The sequence below is a fragment of the Mya arenaria genome, chromosome 14 (assembly GCF_026914265.1).
Source record: "Mya arenaria isolate MELC-2E11 chromosome 14, ASM2691426v1".
NCBI classification, from domain to species: Eukaryota; Metazoa; Mollusca; class Bivalvia; order Myida; family Myidae; genus Mya; species Mya arenaria.
In genome coordinates this window covers 53733325-53754322 of record NC_069135.1, presented here as the reverse complement: position 1 = coordinate 53754322, position 20998 = coordinate 53733325, and the positions used below count along the sequence as shown (strand labels likewise).

General features: G+C 35.0%; 2 protein-coding genes across 4 annotated transcripts in view; one reads left to right on the top strand and one right to left on the bottom strand.

The window, feature by feature from the left end:
• LOC128218088 (protein O-linked-mannose beta-1,2-N-acetylglucosaminyltransferase 1-like) overlaps positions 1–342 on the bottom strand; it is a 39953-nt gene extending 39611 nt beyond the window's left edge. For both annotated transcript variants that reach the window (XM_052925625.1, XM_052925626.1), the window contains exon 1: positions 312–342. The gene's annotated coding sequence lies outside the window, so the exon portion shown is untranslated. The remainder of the gene's footprint in view (positions 1–311) is intronic.
• Positions 343–386: 44 nt separating this feature from the next.
• Positions 387–19299, top strand: LOC128217054 (polynucleotide 5'-hydroxyl-kinase NOL9-like). 2 transcript variants are annotated; one of them, XM_052923900.1, is made up of 13 exons: positions 387–479; positions 1729–2889; positions 6587–7140; positions 7891–7975; positions 8464–8561; positions 8950–8983; positions 9276–9412; positions 12585–12730; positions 13899–13978; positions 14827–15049; positions 15990–16059; positions 17764–17897; positions 18968–19299. In XM_052923900.1, exons 2-13 carry the CDS (start codon positions 1748–1750, stop codon positions 19070–19072), a joined length of 2808 nt encoding a protein of 935 aa, XP_052779860.1. In that variant the 5' UTR covers positions 387–479; positions 1729–1747; the 3' UTR covers positions 19073–19299. The 2 variants fall into 2 exon arrangements, with proteins under 2 accessions (XP_052779860.1, XP_052779861.1); XM_052923901.1 differs by having other exon boundaries at positions 390–484.
• The last annotated feature ends 1699 nt before the right edge of the window (positions 19300–20998 follow it).

Here is a 20998-nt window from a genome sequence, read left to right as displayed (position 1 = left end):
ACCTGTTAAATCGTCAATGGTTCTTACTTGAATCAATTAAAAAGTCTAGGTCATTGCTTAGTTTTGTAAAACATTTAGTCATTTAATTTTAAACGGAAAATTTACAGTGAAAAACAGTCGTATTTATCCAATTATTTTTGTCCGAAATAACGCTCACTTGGCAAAATATGGTTTGTAAGGAGAATTAATCATTTAAATTACAAACTACCAATAAAAATAAAACCTTCGGAGTACTAATGATAAATAATCTAATTGTATCAGTAATTTTAATATCATAATAAAACACATGTGGCCGATAAATGACAAATAACCTTTATTGTTGTTGTTGTTGTTGTTGTTGTAGGTCGGTGAAATTATTTTTGTTGTGATTTCGGACCAACTTCCGGTATAAGTGAAAGTAGGAAATACGACGCACATGTATTAGGCATTTAACGATTATTTGATGACTGCAGTTAATAGCGCTTATAAACGCCCTATCTGTATAGTATTTTATTAATTTGTTGTTTTAGTTTACCTGTAATACAACTGTCATTTATTACTTTCCCAAAATTGCTGGAACAAATAAACATTTTAATTGCCAATATTGGTCACAGAGTAAAATAGTGTCTATTCAAATCATTTGTTTTTCAATTAATTTATAATCGGATTCTGTGAACAACGTTAAACATAATACATTAAAATATAATCAGTGCAATGTGTGCGTACTTAAAAATGAAAAATATAATTATAGATAATAGAATATCGAAAGTACTTTATATATTATATTGTATAGATAGACAGATTAACATCACATTCATATTGCAAGTAGCAATGTATAACAATGTACTTGATGAACACAATATTATAGGCAATATTAATAATAAATTATATAATAACAGGTCTATGACTATCTGTAATAGCCACAATAGTGTCACTGTGCGTTGATGAACTTTTTTAACATTCGGACATTCATTATGTTCCCTTAACTAGAGTCGCCAAAACAAAAATCGTCAAATACTCTGAAGCTGCTGTTCACGTGGTTATTGAATAAAAGCATCTCAATTTATCAAAAGTAAAACTGGAGGATTTAAAGTGTCATTAAAAAAGAGAAGCCATCTATTTATGCTAAATTAAATATTTAAAAATTATTTCACCAGAGCTACAGATAAGCGTCATAATGGGTGTAAATACACTTTAAAAATTGCCCATTGCGACATAAAATCAAACAGCTGTTCTTACCGGTAGGATTAAAAAAATAAATAGGGCATAACATTGTTCCGAGTATTTTTTACCATTATACGCTAGCGTTTTTGACTAAACGCTAAACCGGTTTGTTTAAATCGATTCACTATCCTAAGAAATTATAGAAGGTTGTCTAGTCAAGGTCAAAAGCCATTGATAAACCTGCAAATATTAATTTGCAAAGAATTATGACAGTCCCAACTATATTCTTGAGAATGACAAATTCTTTCTCAACTTTCCAAAACAATTGTTTACTGATTGATCATTCTTTTCCACACGAAAAAATAATGCAAGTACGGAATAGCATCTTTGTGTCAAAAATCAGTTGATGAAACTGCTACGCTGTTGCTACTAAATCTTGACAAACAAATGTGAAAGTCCTTGAATGTATTAATTGTTTTCAAAATAGAGCTATCTATATTGAAAAACAGTATGAATATCAATTCTAAAATTAATTTTATTGTATTTCATTTTGCAGTGATAAGACTTTTTTGTTTATGTTTTCAGCGCTGTTCACAAAATCAACATGAAAGGAAAGAAAAAAAATAAGTTGAAGGGAAAGCCAATGCCCGTCAAAGGAAATCAAGAAACAAAACTACACGTAGATTTGAAACTAGAAAAAGAACCAACTGCAAAGAAGAGAAAACAGTCATCTGAAGTCGAAAATGATGAAGTTTCTGCTGCTAGAAAAAAAGCAAAGACTGCATCCGAGATGACCAAAAAAAATCTAAAAGACATGCCAGTAACTGATTCAAAGAAAGAAGAAAAGAAAAAAGCCAAGTCTGCTTTTGAGATGACAAAGAAATCTGAAAAGCACATGCCGGTCACTGATTTAGATAAAAGGAGAGAGAATAAAGCAAAATCTGCTTTTGAAATCAGAAAGAAAAGTGTCACTGAGACAAAGAATGAAGAATTACGACTGGAAACAGCAGTGTCAAAGAATAAAAAGAAGAAGAAGAAAAAGTCAGGGAAAAATAGTCCTGCGGCAGTGAATAGAATTGAAAAAAATAGTCCTGCTGCAGTGAATAGAAATGAAAAAAATAGTCCTGCTGCAGTGAATAGAAATGAAAAAAATAGTCCTGCTGCAGTGAATAGAAATGTAGAAAGGAGTAGGAAAAGTCCGAGAAAGCAAGGAATGATTAAGAAAACAAAAGAGGACAAAGAAGCTTCTGTAGCCACATCTAGAAATGATGATACCATTGAGAGTATTTGGGGTAGAATAATGAAGGGAAACAAAGCTAACAGCATTAAAGAAATGCAAGGAGAGAAAAAAGATGGTGGCTTTACTCAAGTTTCGGAAAGTAATAAACGAAGTAAGCAGAAAGGAAAAGTTGACAATGAATTGGCGAAGACTGGAAGTGATGTTGCCTTAAGTGGAAATGTTAATCTTGTGTCTGAAATCAATGAAGCTTCAGAAACAGTTGGAAAGGGTAAGAAAAAGAGGAAGAAAAACCAAGCAGATGCTGAAGATGATACAAAGGTGAAGAAGTTGAAAGGATCAGATAAGGACATCAGTGACAAATGTTTTCAAGGGGATTTTGTACTGGACAATCATAACATTGCAAGCTCTTCAAAAGATGGTGCTGAAATGGGGCCTGATGTTGATGAGGCAATTGTGGATTTGAGTGAGACTAGCCTGACAGAGCTTGATGAAATATCAGTGAAAAGGTGTGTATATATATATTATTTCAACTACTGTATACTGGTATAATTGATTTATAAATAGCTTGAATTATAGAAAATATGTAAATATGTCATTTAAGTCTTTAATTATCCCCGCCTTGAAAAGGCGAGGGGATATAGTAATGGTAGGCGCGATTCAGTGTGTGTGTGTGCGTCCGTCTGGCCCACATTCATTTCTTTGCATCTCCTCTTACATATCTCATGCGATTTCTACCAAACTTTCACAGATTGATGATCATAAAGTGAAGCAGCGCATATTGTCGGGCTTTCCCGATTCGACCATTTTTGAAAGAGTTATTGCCTTTTGCTTATTTTTATGCCCCCTTTTGAAAAAAGTGGGGTATATTGTTTTGCACATGTCGGTCGGTCGGTCTGTCTGTCTGTCGGTCGGTCGGTCGGTCGGTCGGTAGGAATACCAAATGGTTTCCGATCAATAACTTGAGAACGCTTTGACCGAGGGACCTCATACTTGGTATGTGTATTGGTCATCACCAGCAGATGAACCCTATTGATTTTGAGGTCAGTGGGTCAAAGGTCAAGGTCAGTGTGACCTTTACATGAAAAACGGTTTCCGATCAATAACTTGAGAACGCTTTGACCCAGGGACCTCATACTTGGTAGGTGTATTGGTCATGACCAGCAGATGAACCCTATTGATTTTGAGGTCAGTGGGTCAAAGGTCAAGGTCAGTGTGACCTTAACATGAAAAACGGTTTCCGATCAATAACTTGAGAACGCTTTGACCCAGGGACCTCATACTAGGTAGGCTTATTGGTCATGACCAGCAGATGAACCCTATTGATTTTGAGGTCAGTGGGTCAAAGGTCAAGGTCAGTGTGACCTTTACATGAAAAACGGTTTCCGATCAATAACTTGAGAACGCTTTGACCCAGGGACCTCATACTTGGTAGGTGTATTGGTCATGACCAGCAGATGAACCCTATTGATTTTGAGGTCAGTGGGTCAAAGGTCAAGGTCAGTGTGACCTTTACATGAAAAACGGTTTCCGATCAATAACTTGAGAACGCTTTGACCCAGGGACCTCATACTAGGTAGGCTTATTGGTCATGACCAGCAGATGAACCCTATTGATTTTGAGGTCAGTGGGTCAAAGGTCAAGGTCAGTGTGACCTTAACATGAAAAACGGTTTCCGATCAATAACTTGAGAACGCTTTGACCCAGGGACCTCATACTAGGTAGGCTTATTGGTCATGACCAGCAGATGAACCCTATTGATTTTGAGGTCAGTGGGTCAAAGGTCAAGGTCAGTGTGACCTTTACATGAAAAACGGTTTCCGATCAATAACTTGAGAACGCTTTGACCCAGGGACCTCATACTTGGTAGGTGTATTGGTCATGACCAGCAGATGAACCCTATTGATTTTGAGGTCAGTGGGTCAAAGGTCAAGGTCAGTGTGACCTTAACATGAAAAACGGTTTCCGATCAATAACTTGAGAACGCTTTGACCCAGGGACCTCATACTAGGTAGGCTTATTGGTCATGACCAGCAGATGAACCCTATTGATTTTGAGGTCAGTGGGTCAAAGGTCAAGGTCAGTGTGACTGTAAGCTGAAAAAAGGTTTTCTGATTGTCCATATTTTTTTAATGCATGCACAGATGATTGGGATTGATGTATAAATGTTTGTATAGAAATGATTTTCTTTTATGTTACTATTTTAGTTGGGCATTTATTTGCCTTCTTAAGTTATCATAAGTAGATGACCTGCCTCATATGCATCCAATGACAAATCAGCTGTCATTTCAGTCCATGCATATTTCATTCAATTGTCCAAATATTTCTGGCAACTTGGCGCTCAGGGGGCATAATGTTTGACAAACATCTCTTGTACATTTAAAATTGGTTTCTTCGCAACTCCTCTTACGTTTTTCATGCGATTTCTACCAAACTTTCACAGCTTGATGATCATAAAGTGAAGCAGCGCATATTGTCGGGCTTTCCTGATTTGACCATTTTTTAAAGGAGTTATTGCCCTTTGTTTATTTTACATTTAAAATTGGTTTCTTTGCAACTGCTTGTACGTTTTTCATGCGATTTATACCAAACTTTCACAACTTGATGATCATAAAGTGATGCAGCGCATGTTGTCTGGCTTTTGCGATTCGACCATTTTTGAAAGAGTTATTGCCCTTTGCTTATTTCACTTTTTTTTTCTTTGCAACTTCTCTTACGTTTTTAGCTCTACTGGCCAAAGGCCAGAAGAGCTTATGCGATGGTAATGTGTACGTAGTATGTGCATCCGTGCGTCCGTGCGGTCGTGCGTATGTAAACAATTGCTTGTGAACACGATACAGTCTTCAGTTTTGATTGTATCTCGATGAAACTTGTACAGTTTTTAGATATCCATTAGAGCTGGGTTCCTTTCGAAAACCAGCCAGATCCGCCCATGCATGCCTAGATTATGGCCCTTGATAGTATAAAAAAAATGCTATTGTGTAAACAATTGGTTGTAAACAATTAGTTGTGAACATGATACAGTCTTCAGTTTTTATTGTATCTCAATGAAACTTGTACAGTATCTAGATATCCATTAGAGCTCGGTTCCTTTCGAAAACCAGCCAGATCCGCCCATGAATGCCTAGATTATGGGCCATGAAAGTTTTAAGAAATGCTCTCTATTTTTAGCCAGGTCTGCATGAGCGAATTCTATTTTTAGCCAAGTTTACATGTACATGTAAATTCAAGTCTAGAGTTAAGGGAGACAATTTGCAAGTTTAGGATTTTGAGAGACAATTTGCTTTTTGCTTCTGCAGCTGATTTTGTGAATTACTCTGCCTTGTTCTTGTTGAAAGCCCAAAGGCCATTTTTTAGCTTTAAGTTCTGTAGTTTGCACATTCATCTTAACAAAATTGGTTGTGAATGTTTAAGTTATGCGCATGGTGTCATTACTGGCCACACCCAGGGTTCACAGGTTTGGTAAACATAAATCTGGAAAGGTTTGAAAATCTTTTTGTGTGTTCGTGCATCCATCTCAGCACAATTGATTGTGAATGTTTGTTCAAATTGATCAATGTTGTCCTAGGATGCCCTTGACTTTGACCTTTTGACCAACTTTTTTTAACTTTTAAAACTACAGAAATTTTTACTATGAGTACAGTTTTGAAAGGATTTTTTTTTGTCAGATGACTTTTACTTGGCACATATTAAAATAGTTCATGGAACTAATCTCCTTACAATACTTTCTGGGCTCAGATGTTGAACGTGCTACGTTTTCAGGTAAGCCAAACACAAAACATAAACCATATGTCTGTTGCCTTTTACCCATACATACATGCTCTGGATTGATATGACCACAAAAGCCATGCCAGTAGAGCATAGGCCCTTTTGGGCCTCTTGTTTATGATCTTGTTACATATTATAATATGCTGGTCATAACAGCAAATAAGCTTTAATAGAGCTTCAGTAAAATACAATGCCAATGTTTATTAAAGCCATAGGTTTTATACCTTTGTCAGATATTATTGAACCATAACAAGTGTAAGTAATACATGTATAAGTTTTAATATGAGTGTATAAGAACTTAAGAAGGGAATATTATTAATGTACAATACCTTTGAATAAATATTTAAAAAATACATAATATTGAACAAATGGTTAAATATTTATTTGCATAACTCCATTCAGATTTTTAAAATTTATAATATGATTAAAATATTTCAGACCAGTTGCTCTGGAGTTTGGAAAGAGTGTTCTTGTGATTATGAACCACCCAATGGAAGTTCCGATACGGGGACGAGCAAGGGTTTGTGGCATTATGGGAACAGCGACATCCATGGGCTACGATATAAAACCGGGAAAACCTGCGGCAGAAATTTATTCTCCCGCTAGTAATAGTCTGGTTACCATAGCAACACAATCTGGTGAAAATGATGTCGGAAAGGCGATGAAAACCATTGGAGAAATGTGCAATGAAGTTAATGTTACTAAGGGAAAAGCTAAGCTTATGGCAAGTCTTAGAAAAGTTTTAGAAATTGAAAATGAGTTTGTAATTTTAAAGTTTGATAAGATACAAACTAATATGTGTAAGTTTATGTCAAGTTTCTTTCCATACTCGAGTATCTTTAAGCTCAGTGATGATCAGTCGTTTCTTAGTAGGAAGTTACTTCCCTTAGAAGTGATAATGCCATGTGAGAACACTGATTTGCCTACCATACAGACTTCACAAAAGTTGAACTCTATGACAGCATCATGGGAAAGTGCTTTAAAAGCTGAAGGTAATCTATTAATATTTATCTTCTGATTTCTATTTTAATGTAAAATAAGATAGACCTGTTCATGTAGTATGAAGGTTTTAATTTCGTGTTCTATTTAGCATAGGTTTAAGAGCAATAAAAAAAGTAGATTAAAGATGGCATTTCATTTTAGTAAAACTTTTTATTAGCTCTACTGGCCAAAGGCCTGTAAATAATTGCTTGAGAACGTGATACAGTCTTTGTTTTGATTGCATCTTGATCAAACTTATATTTATAGGTGTTTGATATCCATGAGAGCTCAGTTCCTGTCTTAAACCAGCAAGGTCCACCCATTCTAATGCATGATTGGATTATGGCCCTTGAAATACTTCAGTATTTTCTAGAGAGACAACTCTGTACTGCGAGTTGTGTATTATTGTAGTATTTCTTTCCCTGTGTCTGAAAGCAAAAGTATTTTTCTAAGGGAGACAACTTTGTGCAGAGAACTTTATGTGTATTATTGTAGTAGTTGTCTTTTTTGAAACATGAAGTTTACTGATTGCTTACTTTGAATGTGACCAAAATAATTCAGGCTAGTAGAGCATAGGCCTTTGTTGGCCTCTTGTTTACCCAATGTTTTAAATTGGTGTAATAAAGACAACTTTGATTCAGCACTGTTATGATATAAAACATATCAGTGTATGTACATTTCCACGTTAAGTCAACATTTTTCATTGAACCATTGATAAATCACTGCATATTTTTAAGTATAAAATCATTTATCTTTTACAGTAGCTCCTGTTATGGTAGTCTGCGGAGGGAAGAATTCTGGAAAATCTACAACCAACAGAATTCTCATGAACGTTTCACTGAACAGGTTTGTATTTAGGATAGAATAAAAACAACAAATTAGCGTGAAAATGCTAATTTTAGTTATTGCTCTTGATCAATTTAAAAAACAAGAACAGCCAATTGGTGGTGATTGCTTTGGTCACTAATTAGGTTTATTGTTATTTGATAGTGTAAAATAATGGATGTTTATTACAGGATTCGGCTTATCCTTAACAGAATATGCCATATATAAAAAAAATCGTAAATAAAAATCCCTCAACTTACAATACTTTGCACTAGGTAATTTGACTTGTAGCTTTTGTTATAATTCTAAGAATGATTTCGTACCTTGGATTAGTCAATAGTGTAAGGCAGATATCTGTTAAGGTTTGTGATTATTTGATGTTTATGATTTCTTCTAGCTTCAAAATCGCTACTTAAGGGTTCATGATGAAACAGCGCAAAGTTTGTTACATACTTTCCAAGTATTAAAACATAAATATTTTTTTCTATTTCTCAGTTAATGTCTTTCAGTGTGGAGAGTTTGTACTATTTGGAGTGTGACATTGGACAGACAGAGTTCACACCGTCAGGAGTTGTGGCCCTTTACAGAGTTACTGCCCCTGTTATAGGTAAATATAGAAACATATGTTTTGAATGCTTTTTCAAGACGAGGCTTCCTTAAATAGACATGACATCAATCCCCTGTGATTTAAATATAGCTGTTAAACCAATCAAAATAAGTAAAAAGCCCTTGACAATGGCATTCACATAGTCTTGATTGGTTCTTTGGTTGAACAAAGTTCAATTACAGAGGGCGTACTAAATAAAGGTGTTTCATTTTTCAGTCCTACAAAATTCTCAGATTGGGAACAGTTGTATTTCACCCTCTGATAAAAGTGAATTCTTTCTATGCTTTAAAATTACATTGTCACAACCATTGGGATATGAAATTTGGTTCTTAACATATTGTTACAACAAAACAAATTTTAAAACAGTTCATGTTACGTTTAATTTTAGGTCCGCCATTCTGTCATCAAAGGAAACCTGTCTGGTAAGTCACAACTAAATAGAACCTTTATGGTTTTTATATTATTTCATGAGGGTTTTAATTTTTGTAAAATAGTAAAATGATTATTTTATTGTCGCGTTTTACTTTAAACTATGATAAAAAAAATCCAGACAACATAAAAAACGACATTTAAAGTAGACATTTGAAAAAAATTCAACTGGGCTATGATGACATTCATCCCCCTCCGGGAAATCGGGGGCTGGATTGAAGTTCCAGGGGATTTGCCCCCCCCCCCCCGCCAGATATGTCATGTATGATATCCTATCTTTTTCAGTGCATATTTTTATGGGGGTGTGAGCCCAAGAGATGATCCAGACCAGTATTTACGCTGTGTTCAGATGTGCGTGAAGACATACCAACAGATCGAGGGTCCGAAACCTCTCATTGTGAACACTATGGGTTGGATGAAAGGTAGGTCTAGGATTAAAACTGGAAGGCTTGAGGGAAACCTTGGATATATCTTTTTTAAATATTGTTCTTAGCTTGACGTTTTGAAGAATAGAGAATTTATTTTACTCGCCTGGCGCCTGCATCAGCGTCTGATTATAATTTTAGGGCAAGTTGGCATTTTCGCACTTCTTTAACTCAAACATTTTCATTCAGTCATCTTTATCCTTCACAAAGCTGTTCACGGCCATCAAACAATTAGGTTTAACTCCACATCTTCCTAAATACAAATTATGGCCCCATTGATTGACTTGGGAACTTACATTAAAGTTTTAGGGCACATTGTGTCCGGTTAAAGTTTTAGTAGGGATTTTTAAAAATAACTCCTTCATTCAATTCGCTTCATACTTCACATAATTGTTGATAGCCATCATTCAATTAGGTTACATGACTCAATGCTGTCCTTTATACAGTTCATGCCCTTGATCAACTTAAAAAAATGGTTAAAGTTTAAGAGCAGGTTGGAATTTTCACTAATGACACAAATACCCTTCATTCAATGGACTTCACATGGAATTGTTGAATGCCATCATTCAATTAAGGTACACAACTCCATGTTAAATGGTTAACAGTAACACAGTTGTTCATGGTCATGACAAAACTCCATATTATCCTTAATACAAATAATGGCCCTTGATTGACTTCTTTTTTACATTGTTTTCTGATATGTTTTTGACAGGCACATATAACATCATAAATGCATTCATTCCTAAAACAAAGCGGTGTTAAGTTGAGCAAGCTGTCCTACGACATCTTTTGTTAGGACTGTGTATCAGGGAATCTTATTGACTTTAGTGTCTTTATTGTCCACACCATCATCTGCAGTGTCATACTTTCATGTAGGCCATCTGTCTTTCGTGTAACTGGATATAGGATATGTATATAGAGGCACTTATGCTGTCTCGCTATAGTGCTAGCTTTTATAAGAGTATCTGCTTGCAGAGTGTGAGGTCGTGGGTTCCAACCCTGTCATATGGCAGATTTCACGTTTTGGTGACCAAAAAGTTCCCGGCGAATATTGATTTTTAAAATTTATTGCAGATTTGTAATTTCAACATAATCTTTTACAGCAATTTCTTATCTATCATATTTTAGAACATTTGCAATGATTTATTCATGCATTTTTATAAAAAAATGAATTTTGTATCACCATACCATTTGTGCTAGTGTTACAATATTGCCAGTAAAAACTTCTTTTTTTTTAATATTTTGATCCAAAGAAGTATTTTGTCTTGCACTAAATGGTTCATTTATCTATAAAACAGATTGTACAGACAAAAAATAAAGATTGTTTCGTTTTTCTCAAATAAATTTATTAAAACAAACCCTAATTGGACAACAAGACAGAAAATGTTTTCTGCAAACATAGGTTTTCTTTTTATATCAGATCAGATAAGCTATAAACATAAATGTTTTGTTGTGGTAATATAAATGTCTCTAGTATGGTGCAATTATCATTACCTTTGATATTAAACATATATATTATAAATTGCTAATTGTGAGTATGTGCTAGTGTTACCACAAAACAGAATGAGTAACATTAGCAGTATGTCACATTAGCAGTTGGACAAAATGTTTCACAACAAATTAAAATACAGACCTACCACAGACTGTTTGAGCTTGATACAGTATAAAACAAACTATATAAATGATTGATAAACACGGTCAATTGATAATCACAAAAATTCTTAATTCTGTCCAATAAATAACGATATATATCAAACACAAAAGCGGTATGAATTCAATATAAACTACGTACCTAATGAATGAATACTTACAAACGATAGTTTACAGACGACATTGTTATGTTTGAATAATTGACTGTGGGAAAGTCATCAAATTTCAACGATTTTCTTGCTTTATTAAGCGCTTGTCTTAATGCTAGCGTGACATAATGTTAACGTTACATCGAAGGACAGAATGAGCCAAACTTGGATTAAGTTTTTATCAACGGTATTCACCACTATTTTTATCATTTCAATGTCAACTGTGAACCAGTCCAATATAAAAGTAATCGCTACCCGGATGTTAACCCTCAGTCGGTGTAAATTATTCACGAATAGAAAAGGTGCTATCGTCATGCTAAAATGGGACAGAATCGATTTTGAGTAACATTAACACATTTTTAGACCTAAAAAACTTAATGATCGGGAATGACCAATTTCTTGTTACATGCAATACTGTTTTTATCCGACACGTAGTCTTTGTTTTCAGTGATTTAATAAAGGTGTGTTTAGGCTTAAAACAGTTAGCAGTGGATCATGTCTGCTAATGTTACACAAAAATTCGAGGACAGATTACCGTAACGTTATCACCATGCGCAATTACCGAAAATTTATAGTATATTACGAACGAAATGCAATCATTTTAGATATATTATTGTTTTAATTAACATTTCTTGCAAACATTATTCAACAGACAAGAATAAAATACTTACCAGATGTTACTGAAAAGCATCCTCAAAAAAGTGGTATATTGGTACCGGGAAGATTTTCTGTCTTTTTTGTCCTAAATATCGGCATATTTTTACATTTTTTTACCTTATTTAACACAATATTTTCATTATTTTAATACAAATCACTTCTATTAGGTGTTCTTATTGGGTTGGGAAAGGCAATTGCTGTATATATGACGTTGACATGCAATAACAATAAATGAAAGCAAATGGGCCAAATAATTGCCTTTTTTGTGAAATCTGCCATATGCACAGAGCAATAGATGTAAACCCGGAATTCAAATAAACGGGTTTTCCCATGCCGGTACATAAAAGTTGAAATTCAAGCTATTGAAATTCATGTAACAGATTAATGACACTTTTGTGTCCGAAGTAGTGTGTATATTTTAAAACAGTATAATTTTGTTTGTACCGGAGTATTAGCTATGGAAAACTGGAATATTTATAATTCCGGGTATAAACCATTTGTGCAGTCCATTACATTAGCATTTCTCATTCATCTTAACCCAAATAAGTCAAACAGTTAATGGACAACAGACAATTCCACAGGATTGGTTTTCCAAGACATAGTAAAAAGACATGATAAAAGTTATTTATAGAGCGAACCTAGATATACGGTAGATATAAGTTATTTATAGAGCGAACCTATAAGATATTATAACTTTAATGTTCCTTCACCAGGTCTGGGCTGGCAGTTGTTTGTGGACACAGTTCGTTGGGTACGCCCTAGTCATATCGTTCAACTGACGTCCCACAACAAACACGACAACATTGACCCTCTCTCATTTCCCAAGCTGAATTCTTACAGCTGGTCAGACCTGTCTCAGGTATGTAGATTTGTTATTTATAAATGATATAGTACGACGCCAAAGTTTCATTGTCACTCAAGAAGTACCGTAAATGACTATGTATAGGACGCAACCATAGATACGTCGCAGGCCCAAAAATATGTGAAAAATCGAGAGAAAATCTAAAACCTCTTATATCACAGTGAAAATTCTCAAATCAGAAAGTCAGGATGTTTGTTTACAGTGCTGATTTTTTTATGGATCGTGAAAATGGCAATGGTTTTGGTAAACTATGCAATTTTAAATATGAAAGCAAAGTATATTTCTTTGTTTTTCAACATGTCAAAATCTATTAAAAGGTTTTAAGAATGTGGCAAAGTGCGAAAAAAGAAGAAACTTTCACTGAGAATAATTGTTCAGCTCTCATACATGTCAATAGTTAAAAATCCGAACACCTCAAGCCACAATATTACTGTTCAGAAAAGTTTGATTGTGATGAAAGCTAAAAGAATAATTCTCGAGTCTGTTTCCTTTGAAGAAACCAGTACTGGTAGTACAAGTGTCCATTTTGAGAGGCCAAGACATTTACACATCGCAATACATTTAGTATACTTCACCCTTTGAACATATGAGCGATTTCAACAACGCAATACATTTAGTATACTTCACCTTTTGAACATATGAGAGATTTCCACAACGCAATACATTAAGTATACTACAGACTTTGAACATATGAGCGATTTCCACAGCAGAATACATTTAGTGTACTTCACCCTTTGAACATATGAGCGATTTCAACAGCGCAATACATTTAGTATACTACAGCCTTTGAATATATGAGTGATTTCCACAATGCAATACATTTAGTATACTACAGCCTTTGAACATATGATTGATTTCAAAAACGCAATACATGTAGTGTACTACAGCCTTTGGACATATGATCGATTTCAACAACGCAATACATTTAGTGTACTACAGCCTTTGAACAATTATGAGCAAATTCAACAACGCAATACAAAGTCGGCACTGAAATATAATATCAATATAAAAACTTCAGACTTTAAAAATACATTGTAAAACATTTCATAACAGAATAAAATGAAAACGTGGGTGGTTTGAAACATCACATCACCGGTTTAAGCTTAGGCCCCGGCATCCTCGAGCGATGGGTGATTAACTGTACTGTATACCATATTCTTTTCAGAACAAGACACTTTGTACTTTACCCAGATTTCTGAACAGGGAGCCCAAAATTATCCACATTGATGAAACCATTTCTCCGAGGTAGGTGCGATACCAAGTTTATGTCAGTTTTCGACAATTTTCTTTTTTTTTTCGCTTTTTCATCATACCGAGTACAGCCCCTTTAAAACAAACTGCATTGCATAATCACAAATGTGATATTCTATTTATGGTATTTCATAAATACTTCTTTTTTATTTATACCGCAAAAGACATAAAAAAAAGCTATGAAATGTGCTGATAGTTTAATTATAATAAAAATACATAAAAAAATTGCAATAAAATGTGCACATGTTTTAGTTATGACCATATTCAATTATAACAACATGTCAACAGTTATGACACTACAGTACTTTAAGTAGTTGTAATCAAATATCTAAACAAATTATTTTATTTTATGATGGCAAGGTCATCGATGATATTATATAACTATCAGATGCCAGGAAGGTATGATAGCATATAATGTATACCCGAGAAAGTTTATGTGAACCGAGGCATTAACCAAGGTTGACATTAACGTTTCGACTGTTGTGATTCTAAATATTGTCACATGTAATGGGGGTGTCGCCCTCTGTATCAGCTTTTATAGATTAAATACATGTAATCAGCATGACGTCAAACTACCCTGATATAGTAGTTCATAAACTTGTATTTAACCTAGGGTGATATACTGGTCACAGTTATCAAATATTGACATTGAAATGTTTGTTGAATTACATGTTGTTTGCCTCTTTTGAATTGATGCCTAATAAAAAGAGAAGATACAATAATGCCCGCTCTCGTAAAATAATGTATGGAATCCAAGTCCAAATGCATTTCTTTGTCCAGGATTATTATGCTGATAGGTGAAAAGGCAGTATCTTCATTAATTTTGTATTAATGTTTTTTAGCCATGACTTCAAGCTGACAGCAGCAGATTACAGAAATCTGAGCATTCTGAGCCACCTTGGCAACGACCTTGAACCAGGCTTGACCTTGACCTCAGTGACCCCATTTGAGATCGCCTGGCGCAACGTGTGTGTACATGTATGCAGCATGGAGGTGCAGAGGTCACAGATCATGTACGCTTTGAATGCCAGCCTGGTTGGCCTGTGTAAGGCAGATATTTCACAGGTTTGTGCTAATTTGATTGATATAGTCCATTGTGATTAAATTATGTCTCTGCCTCCCCCCATAGGGTTGGAGACATGTTGATGTTGTGCTAGCCGTCTGTCTGTGTGGTTAGACAGATGGATGTCACAAACTTGAAAGTTTGTCCTGTTTACAGGAATGAAGAGTACAAAAAAGTTTTTGAAAATGTTGTTTTATTTCATAATTTCTTATTTAAAATGGTCCTTGAAAGTCGAATAAAGGTCCTTGAAATCTTCTGGAAACCCCTTTGATTTGTTTGCCAGCGTGTTCCTATGAATCCTGTATGAGCCATTTTAATGTTGTAGTGGCCATCTGTCTGTCTGGATAGATACATGGATGTCACAAAGTTTGTCCTGTTTACAGGAATGGTAAATACCAAGCCTAGTTCTGCATTACATTGTCATGTTCCTCTTTGCTATTTTTTACAGAGTTATGGCCCTTAGATTGTTGACATATAGTGTGCATTTCTGTGCAAAATTTCAAAAATTATTGGAGAGATTTTGATGAAACATCTCGGGAATGATAAGTATTAAAGCTTGTTGTGCATTTTCATCAGTAACGTAACATAAATATCATCATCCATAGCAGAAACAGCAGCAACAGAAGCAACATAAATTTTATCATCAGTATCATCAGCAGCAGCAGCAGCAGCAACATAAATATCATCATCCTCAAACAGCAGCAACAGAAGCAACATAAATTTTATCATCAGTATCATCAGCAGCAGCAGCAGCATAAATATCATCATCCTCAAACAGAAGCAACATAAATTGTATCAGTATCATCAGCAGCAGCAGCAGCATAAATATCATCATCCTCAAACAGAAGCAACATAAATTGTATCATCATCATCATCAGCTGCAGCAATAGCAGCAGCTTCAACAGCCACAAAAACTGTGATATTAATGATTGTGTATTCCAGGGTGAGAGATACTATGACGAGGGGCCAGTTTTCATGCCTCCGGATACTATCTTCCAGTGGATTGGCTTTGGTAAGTGAGCTTAGGCTTATGATAAAAAATATATGTAATTAGGGTAACATCTTGTCCAGAAACAGGTTTTTTATAAGCCTTTACGTATGAACATAATTGTCCGAATGTCATATTGTTGTGTGTGTTTTTTTATCGACGAAATATTGAAATGGTAGGGCCGGTGCCTTTTTGTAAGTAGGGGCAGGTAACCAGAACCAGAAGTATATTTTTTAGGCTCTTATGTAACTGTAGGGTTTAAGCTCAAAAATTTATGGAAGGGTGCTGCACCCTGTCCTTTTTGGTAGCACCCTTCTGCCCTTATGCCAGCATGTGCACCCTACTGCTGCCTTTAAAAAATGCTTTAAAAAAAATTCTGTGTCGGTTAGAATTTGAAATATGATTATACTGTACATACAAACTTTACATGTTTGCCAGTTGAAAAATTATGTTACTTCAATTGAATTATTGAACATACCTCCTAACATTTTCTTCCTTATTCATAATGTTCTTCACAGCCCGATACAATGTGCCATTTTCTTTCTTATCCCCCTGTCCCATTTTCTTTAAAAACCTGACTTAAATTTTGTTATTGTATTTCGTATTAGCTATAAGTCTTGTTTTCATAGAAAATAAGTTCAAGTATTGGCAACGTTGGTGTTGGCACGCATGAACCTGAAATTTGGCTATGGTTAGAAACCCATCCCTAATATTCAAATAAATCTTGGTTGGTAGGAACAATGTACACATGTGCAGCAAGTATGTACTATTTCTAGCTTTAATAATTATGGAGTTAAACCTCTTCCTTTACTAAAGAGACAACAATACTAATATCTTATTGTTTCGCTCTACAGTGCTTTTGTTAAAGTAACAATTATGTATAGGATTTGAATTTAATTAGGAATGATAAAACTTTTCTTGCCTTAGTTACCTACGGGAAACCTATATTCAATATACAGTTTAATATACAGTCGAACCCCATTGGCTCGAACTTGCTTGGCTCGAATTCCTCTATGGCTCGAACTGGATCTAAAGGACCAGTTTGTTAAACCTGAATGTAAGCATTCCCTCTTGGCTCAAATTTTCCGAGGCTCGAGGTATTTTCAATGGTCCCTGGGAGCTCGAGCCAAGGGGGTTCGACTGTACATGAATATTATTGACAATGCACTTAAATCAATTACCGATAACTACAATAATTCAATAACTATGAGTTTTGTTTAACAAAAGAATGTATCGACTCCAAGACTATGTGTAGTTTTACAGGGTTATCATGTGACTAGCAAATCTCTACATTTGTTTAACTTTAAGGATAAATAAAGAAAATATGTCATAGTCTGATGAGGCTTATATTTTGAACTTTTTAATTATTGAAAAATGTTGGGACAAGTTCCAGATTATGGTTATGGAGTAGACTTGTGTTCCTGTGAACTCGTACTTCATTGATCATTTCAAGGCGGTTATGCCATCATTTATTGGTAAAAATATTTTGATGCTATCACGGCTTGTTTGTTGTGTTTGTATTTGTGTGATGCTTTTTATACATGTGTGTCTCTAGTTTATTATGTCATTTGGGCCCTTACCTTGTGAGTCTAAACAGGGTTTATGTTTGAATGTTCGGCTACTCGGCTTGTCCCTGTAGTTTTCATTGTATTATTGGAGTCATGTCAAATCCACACTCATATAAGTTTAAGCATCCTAATTTTAATGACCTTCCTTTTTGTTTTAAAGGAATTGTGCGCGCGATTGATCCAGAACAGAAACTATTCTACATTGTGACCTCCTTGTCTGAAGAAGAGCTAGGGGAGGTGAACTCTATTGTGAAAGGGGGAGTCACTCTGCCTGAGTACCTTCTGACCTTACAGGTAATTTTAGTTTAAGGGTGTAGTGTAACCTTACAGAAGTGCAGTACACAAGTTCTACAGTTCTGCTGCATTCGGAACTCCTCAGCCATTTTTTTCAAAAACAACCTCAGATGTATGCAGGTACATAAGTTGAAGTAGTTTGTAAAATTTTGAATTATATCATTAATTAAATGTAGTGTTTTAGTGTTGTATTTATTGATCTACGTTTAAATTGATTGCCATTGAATTGTATTATTGCAAACATAATTAAGAATCCCAAGAGTTAAGTCACAAAGTTTTACTGCTAAATAAAATTACTACGCGATCTACTTGCAGTGGACTTAAACGTACCACTTTTTGAGTATGTAAACCGTCCAAATACATCCGAGGTTGTTTTCGATAAAATGGCCGAGTAGCTTAGAATGGTTCTGCTGTTGTTTGTTGTCGATAATGGCAATGGTGTGCGAAACTTTTATTTTGTCTTAATTTATGAAACATTTATCACATGAAACTAAAACTTGGTACACATAAACACACACATATTAAAATTAAGTTCTATAACTGGTGCCAAAATGTGCCAAGTTTTTGCACCGTAATGAAATTAGAAAAAGAGATGAATTGTTTTCGGCGCCACTTAAATTTTGTGATGCTCTTTATATTATAATGCATAGACTCCTGAATATACTTTTTCCTTAATTGCATACATTTTTTGTATTATCTTATAAAAAAAGTTTCATTCAAGAAGTGCCAGCTCATTTCAAGGGAAATGTCACTTGACCTGGGTATTCAAGATTACATGAATGCCCCCAAAATCAATTTCAATCCTTGAATAAACTCAATGAAATTTACTCTCCAATTATGACTGAAGAAGGCTGACAAATTCTTGAATCTTTTTATGCTGTATAAGACTATGTTTTATAGGGCTTAACCAAATAATAGGTTATTTCCGGTTTCTCCATTTCCCGACTTAAATTTCCGCCATTTTTTGCCACTGGCAAAATCATTTCGGACCATTTTTTACGTCTTAATGTGGGTTTTTTTCAGAAACATCCCAGGGACCTTTTTTAAGCTCTAATGGATTTTTTTTTCAGAAGCAACCAAGGCTGGTCTACGCAGATGAGGTGGTGTCAACAATTGGAATACATTGTAAGAAGCGGAGGAAAAGACTCACTAGACAAAATCAAGGAAAATTTTGACCCTTACATTTATGACGGTCTTAAAAGGAAGAGACAATTTAATTATTGTTTTATTGTGTTGTTGAAGTTCAGCCACCAGAGAGAACCACGGTTTAGATAATTTAATAATAAATAGATTTTTAGAGCATTTTTTATGATTGTGCAGTTTTTATCAGATTTCTAAAATTATGCCACATTCATGTTTTAATATGAATTATTTAGGAATAAATGGTTTATTAATGATTTAATTCGTTTTTGGTTGAATTTTATCTCATGTCCTGATGTATTTAGTTCTCAAACGGTTCACCGGAGTGGTCTATAAGTGTTCCCTCCATCCGTCCTTCATGTATAGTCCCCTTCTAGTTTCACCAGAGGACTGTAAGTTAAATACCGTCCGTTCTTCATGACCGTTTCATGGACAGAACTATAGGTTTATCATCCATCAGTATGGTAAAAATGGTTCCTTCAAATTCTTGAGAAATATGTGAGCTAGGGTAATTTATGTATTGAGGATTTTAAAATAAGTTGTCACAAGTGTTTAACATACTGAGAAGATTTGCAGAGCCAGCTCAGTTCAAGGTCGAGGTCACAATTAGAGGTCAATGGTCATATGTTTATATTTCATGTCCTCTTCATATCTCTTAAACCCATGGAAAGATTTTAAATTAATTCACCACAAATGATCACCATATTAAGAAGATGTGTAGAGAGCCTGTTACAACCAGCTCAGTTCAAGGTCAAAGTAACACTTCGGGGTCAAAGGTCATATGACTGTAATATGACTATTTCTTGTCCCTTGAACCGATTGAACAAATTTGAAATAACTACCCTCAAATATTCATCAGATAATCTCCAGAGCCCATGTTACAACCAGCTCAGTTCAAGGTCAAAGTAACACTTCGGGGTCAAAGGTCATATGACTGTAATATGACTATTTCTTGTCCCTTGAACCGATTGAACAAATTTGAAATAACTACCCTCAAATATTCATCAGATAATCTCCAGAGCCCATGTTACAACCAGCTCAGTTCAAGGTCAAAGTAACACTTCGGGGTCAAAGGTCATATGACTGTAATATGACTATTTCTTGTCCCTTGAACCGATTGAACAAATTTGAAATAACTACCCTCAAATATTCATCAGATAATCTCCAGAGCCCATGTTACAACCAGCTCAGATCATGGTCAAGGCCACACTTAAGAGATCAAAGGTTGTATGACTTCATTTCATTTCTGCTCGAAGTAACTACCACAAATGTTCACCACATTGTAACGTTGTGCAGAGGTATGTTACAAAACGCTCAGTTCAAGGTCAAGGTCACACTTGGAAGTCATATGTCTACATTTCGTGACTGCTCAATATCTCTTTAACCTCTTGAAAGATTGGAAACAACAAATTTGAAAACAGGAAAGTTGTATCCCATGTATTGGTGCTTTACACCGAGCACGTTAAAGAACCAAGAGGTCTCTTCGCAAAGAGCTAGGGTATCGCACCCGGGCCTCTTGTATCTCACTCTGTTTCTTCAAGTCTTCCAATGTCTGGATTTGACTGCGAAATTGCTGTCACTTCTATCTCATGTCACTTATGGCATTTAAACACAATTTAAGTCGTGATGGCGTCACGGCGGGGTCAAGCCATAATGCAGCCAATGGGCGCGGGCAGATCTTGATAAACTCAAATAAACAAACAAACATGGTATGCGGATAGGAGGCCATTAGAAGATTATGCACATCATGTTATACCTTTGTCGAAAAAGTATTCCTTGACTTTACCAAAACATTAAGGTATACCATAATCTTGAGCTTTGACCAACTGATCTTAAGATCAAAATGGTCATCTACTCCAGTTTTTTTATGTTTTTATAAGTTGTTCAAGTAAAGGTCACTATAATCATGACTTTTGACCTTGCGACCTCAAAATCAATTGAGGTCATCTGCTAATCCTGAT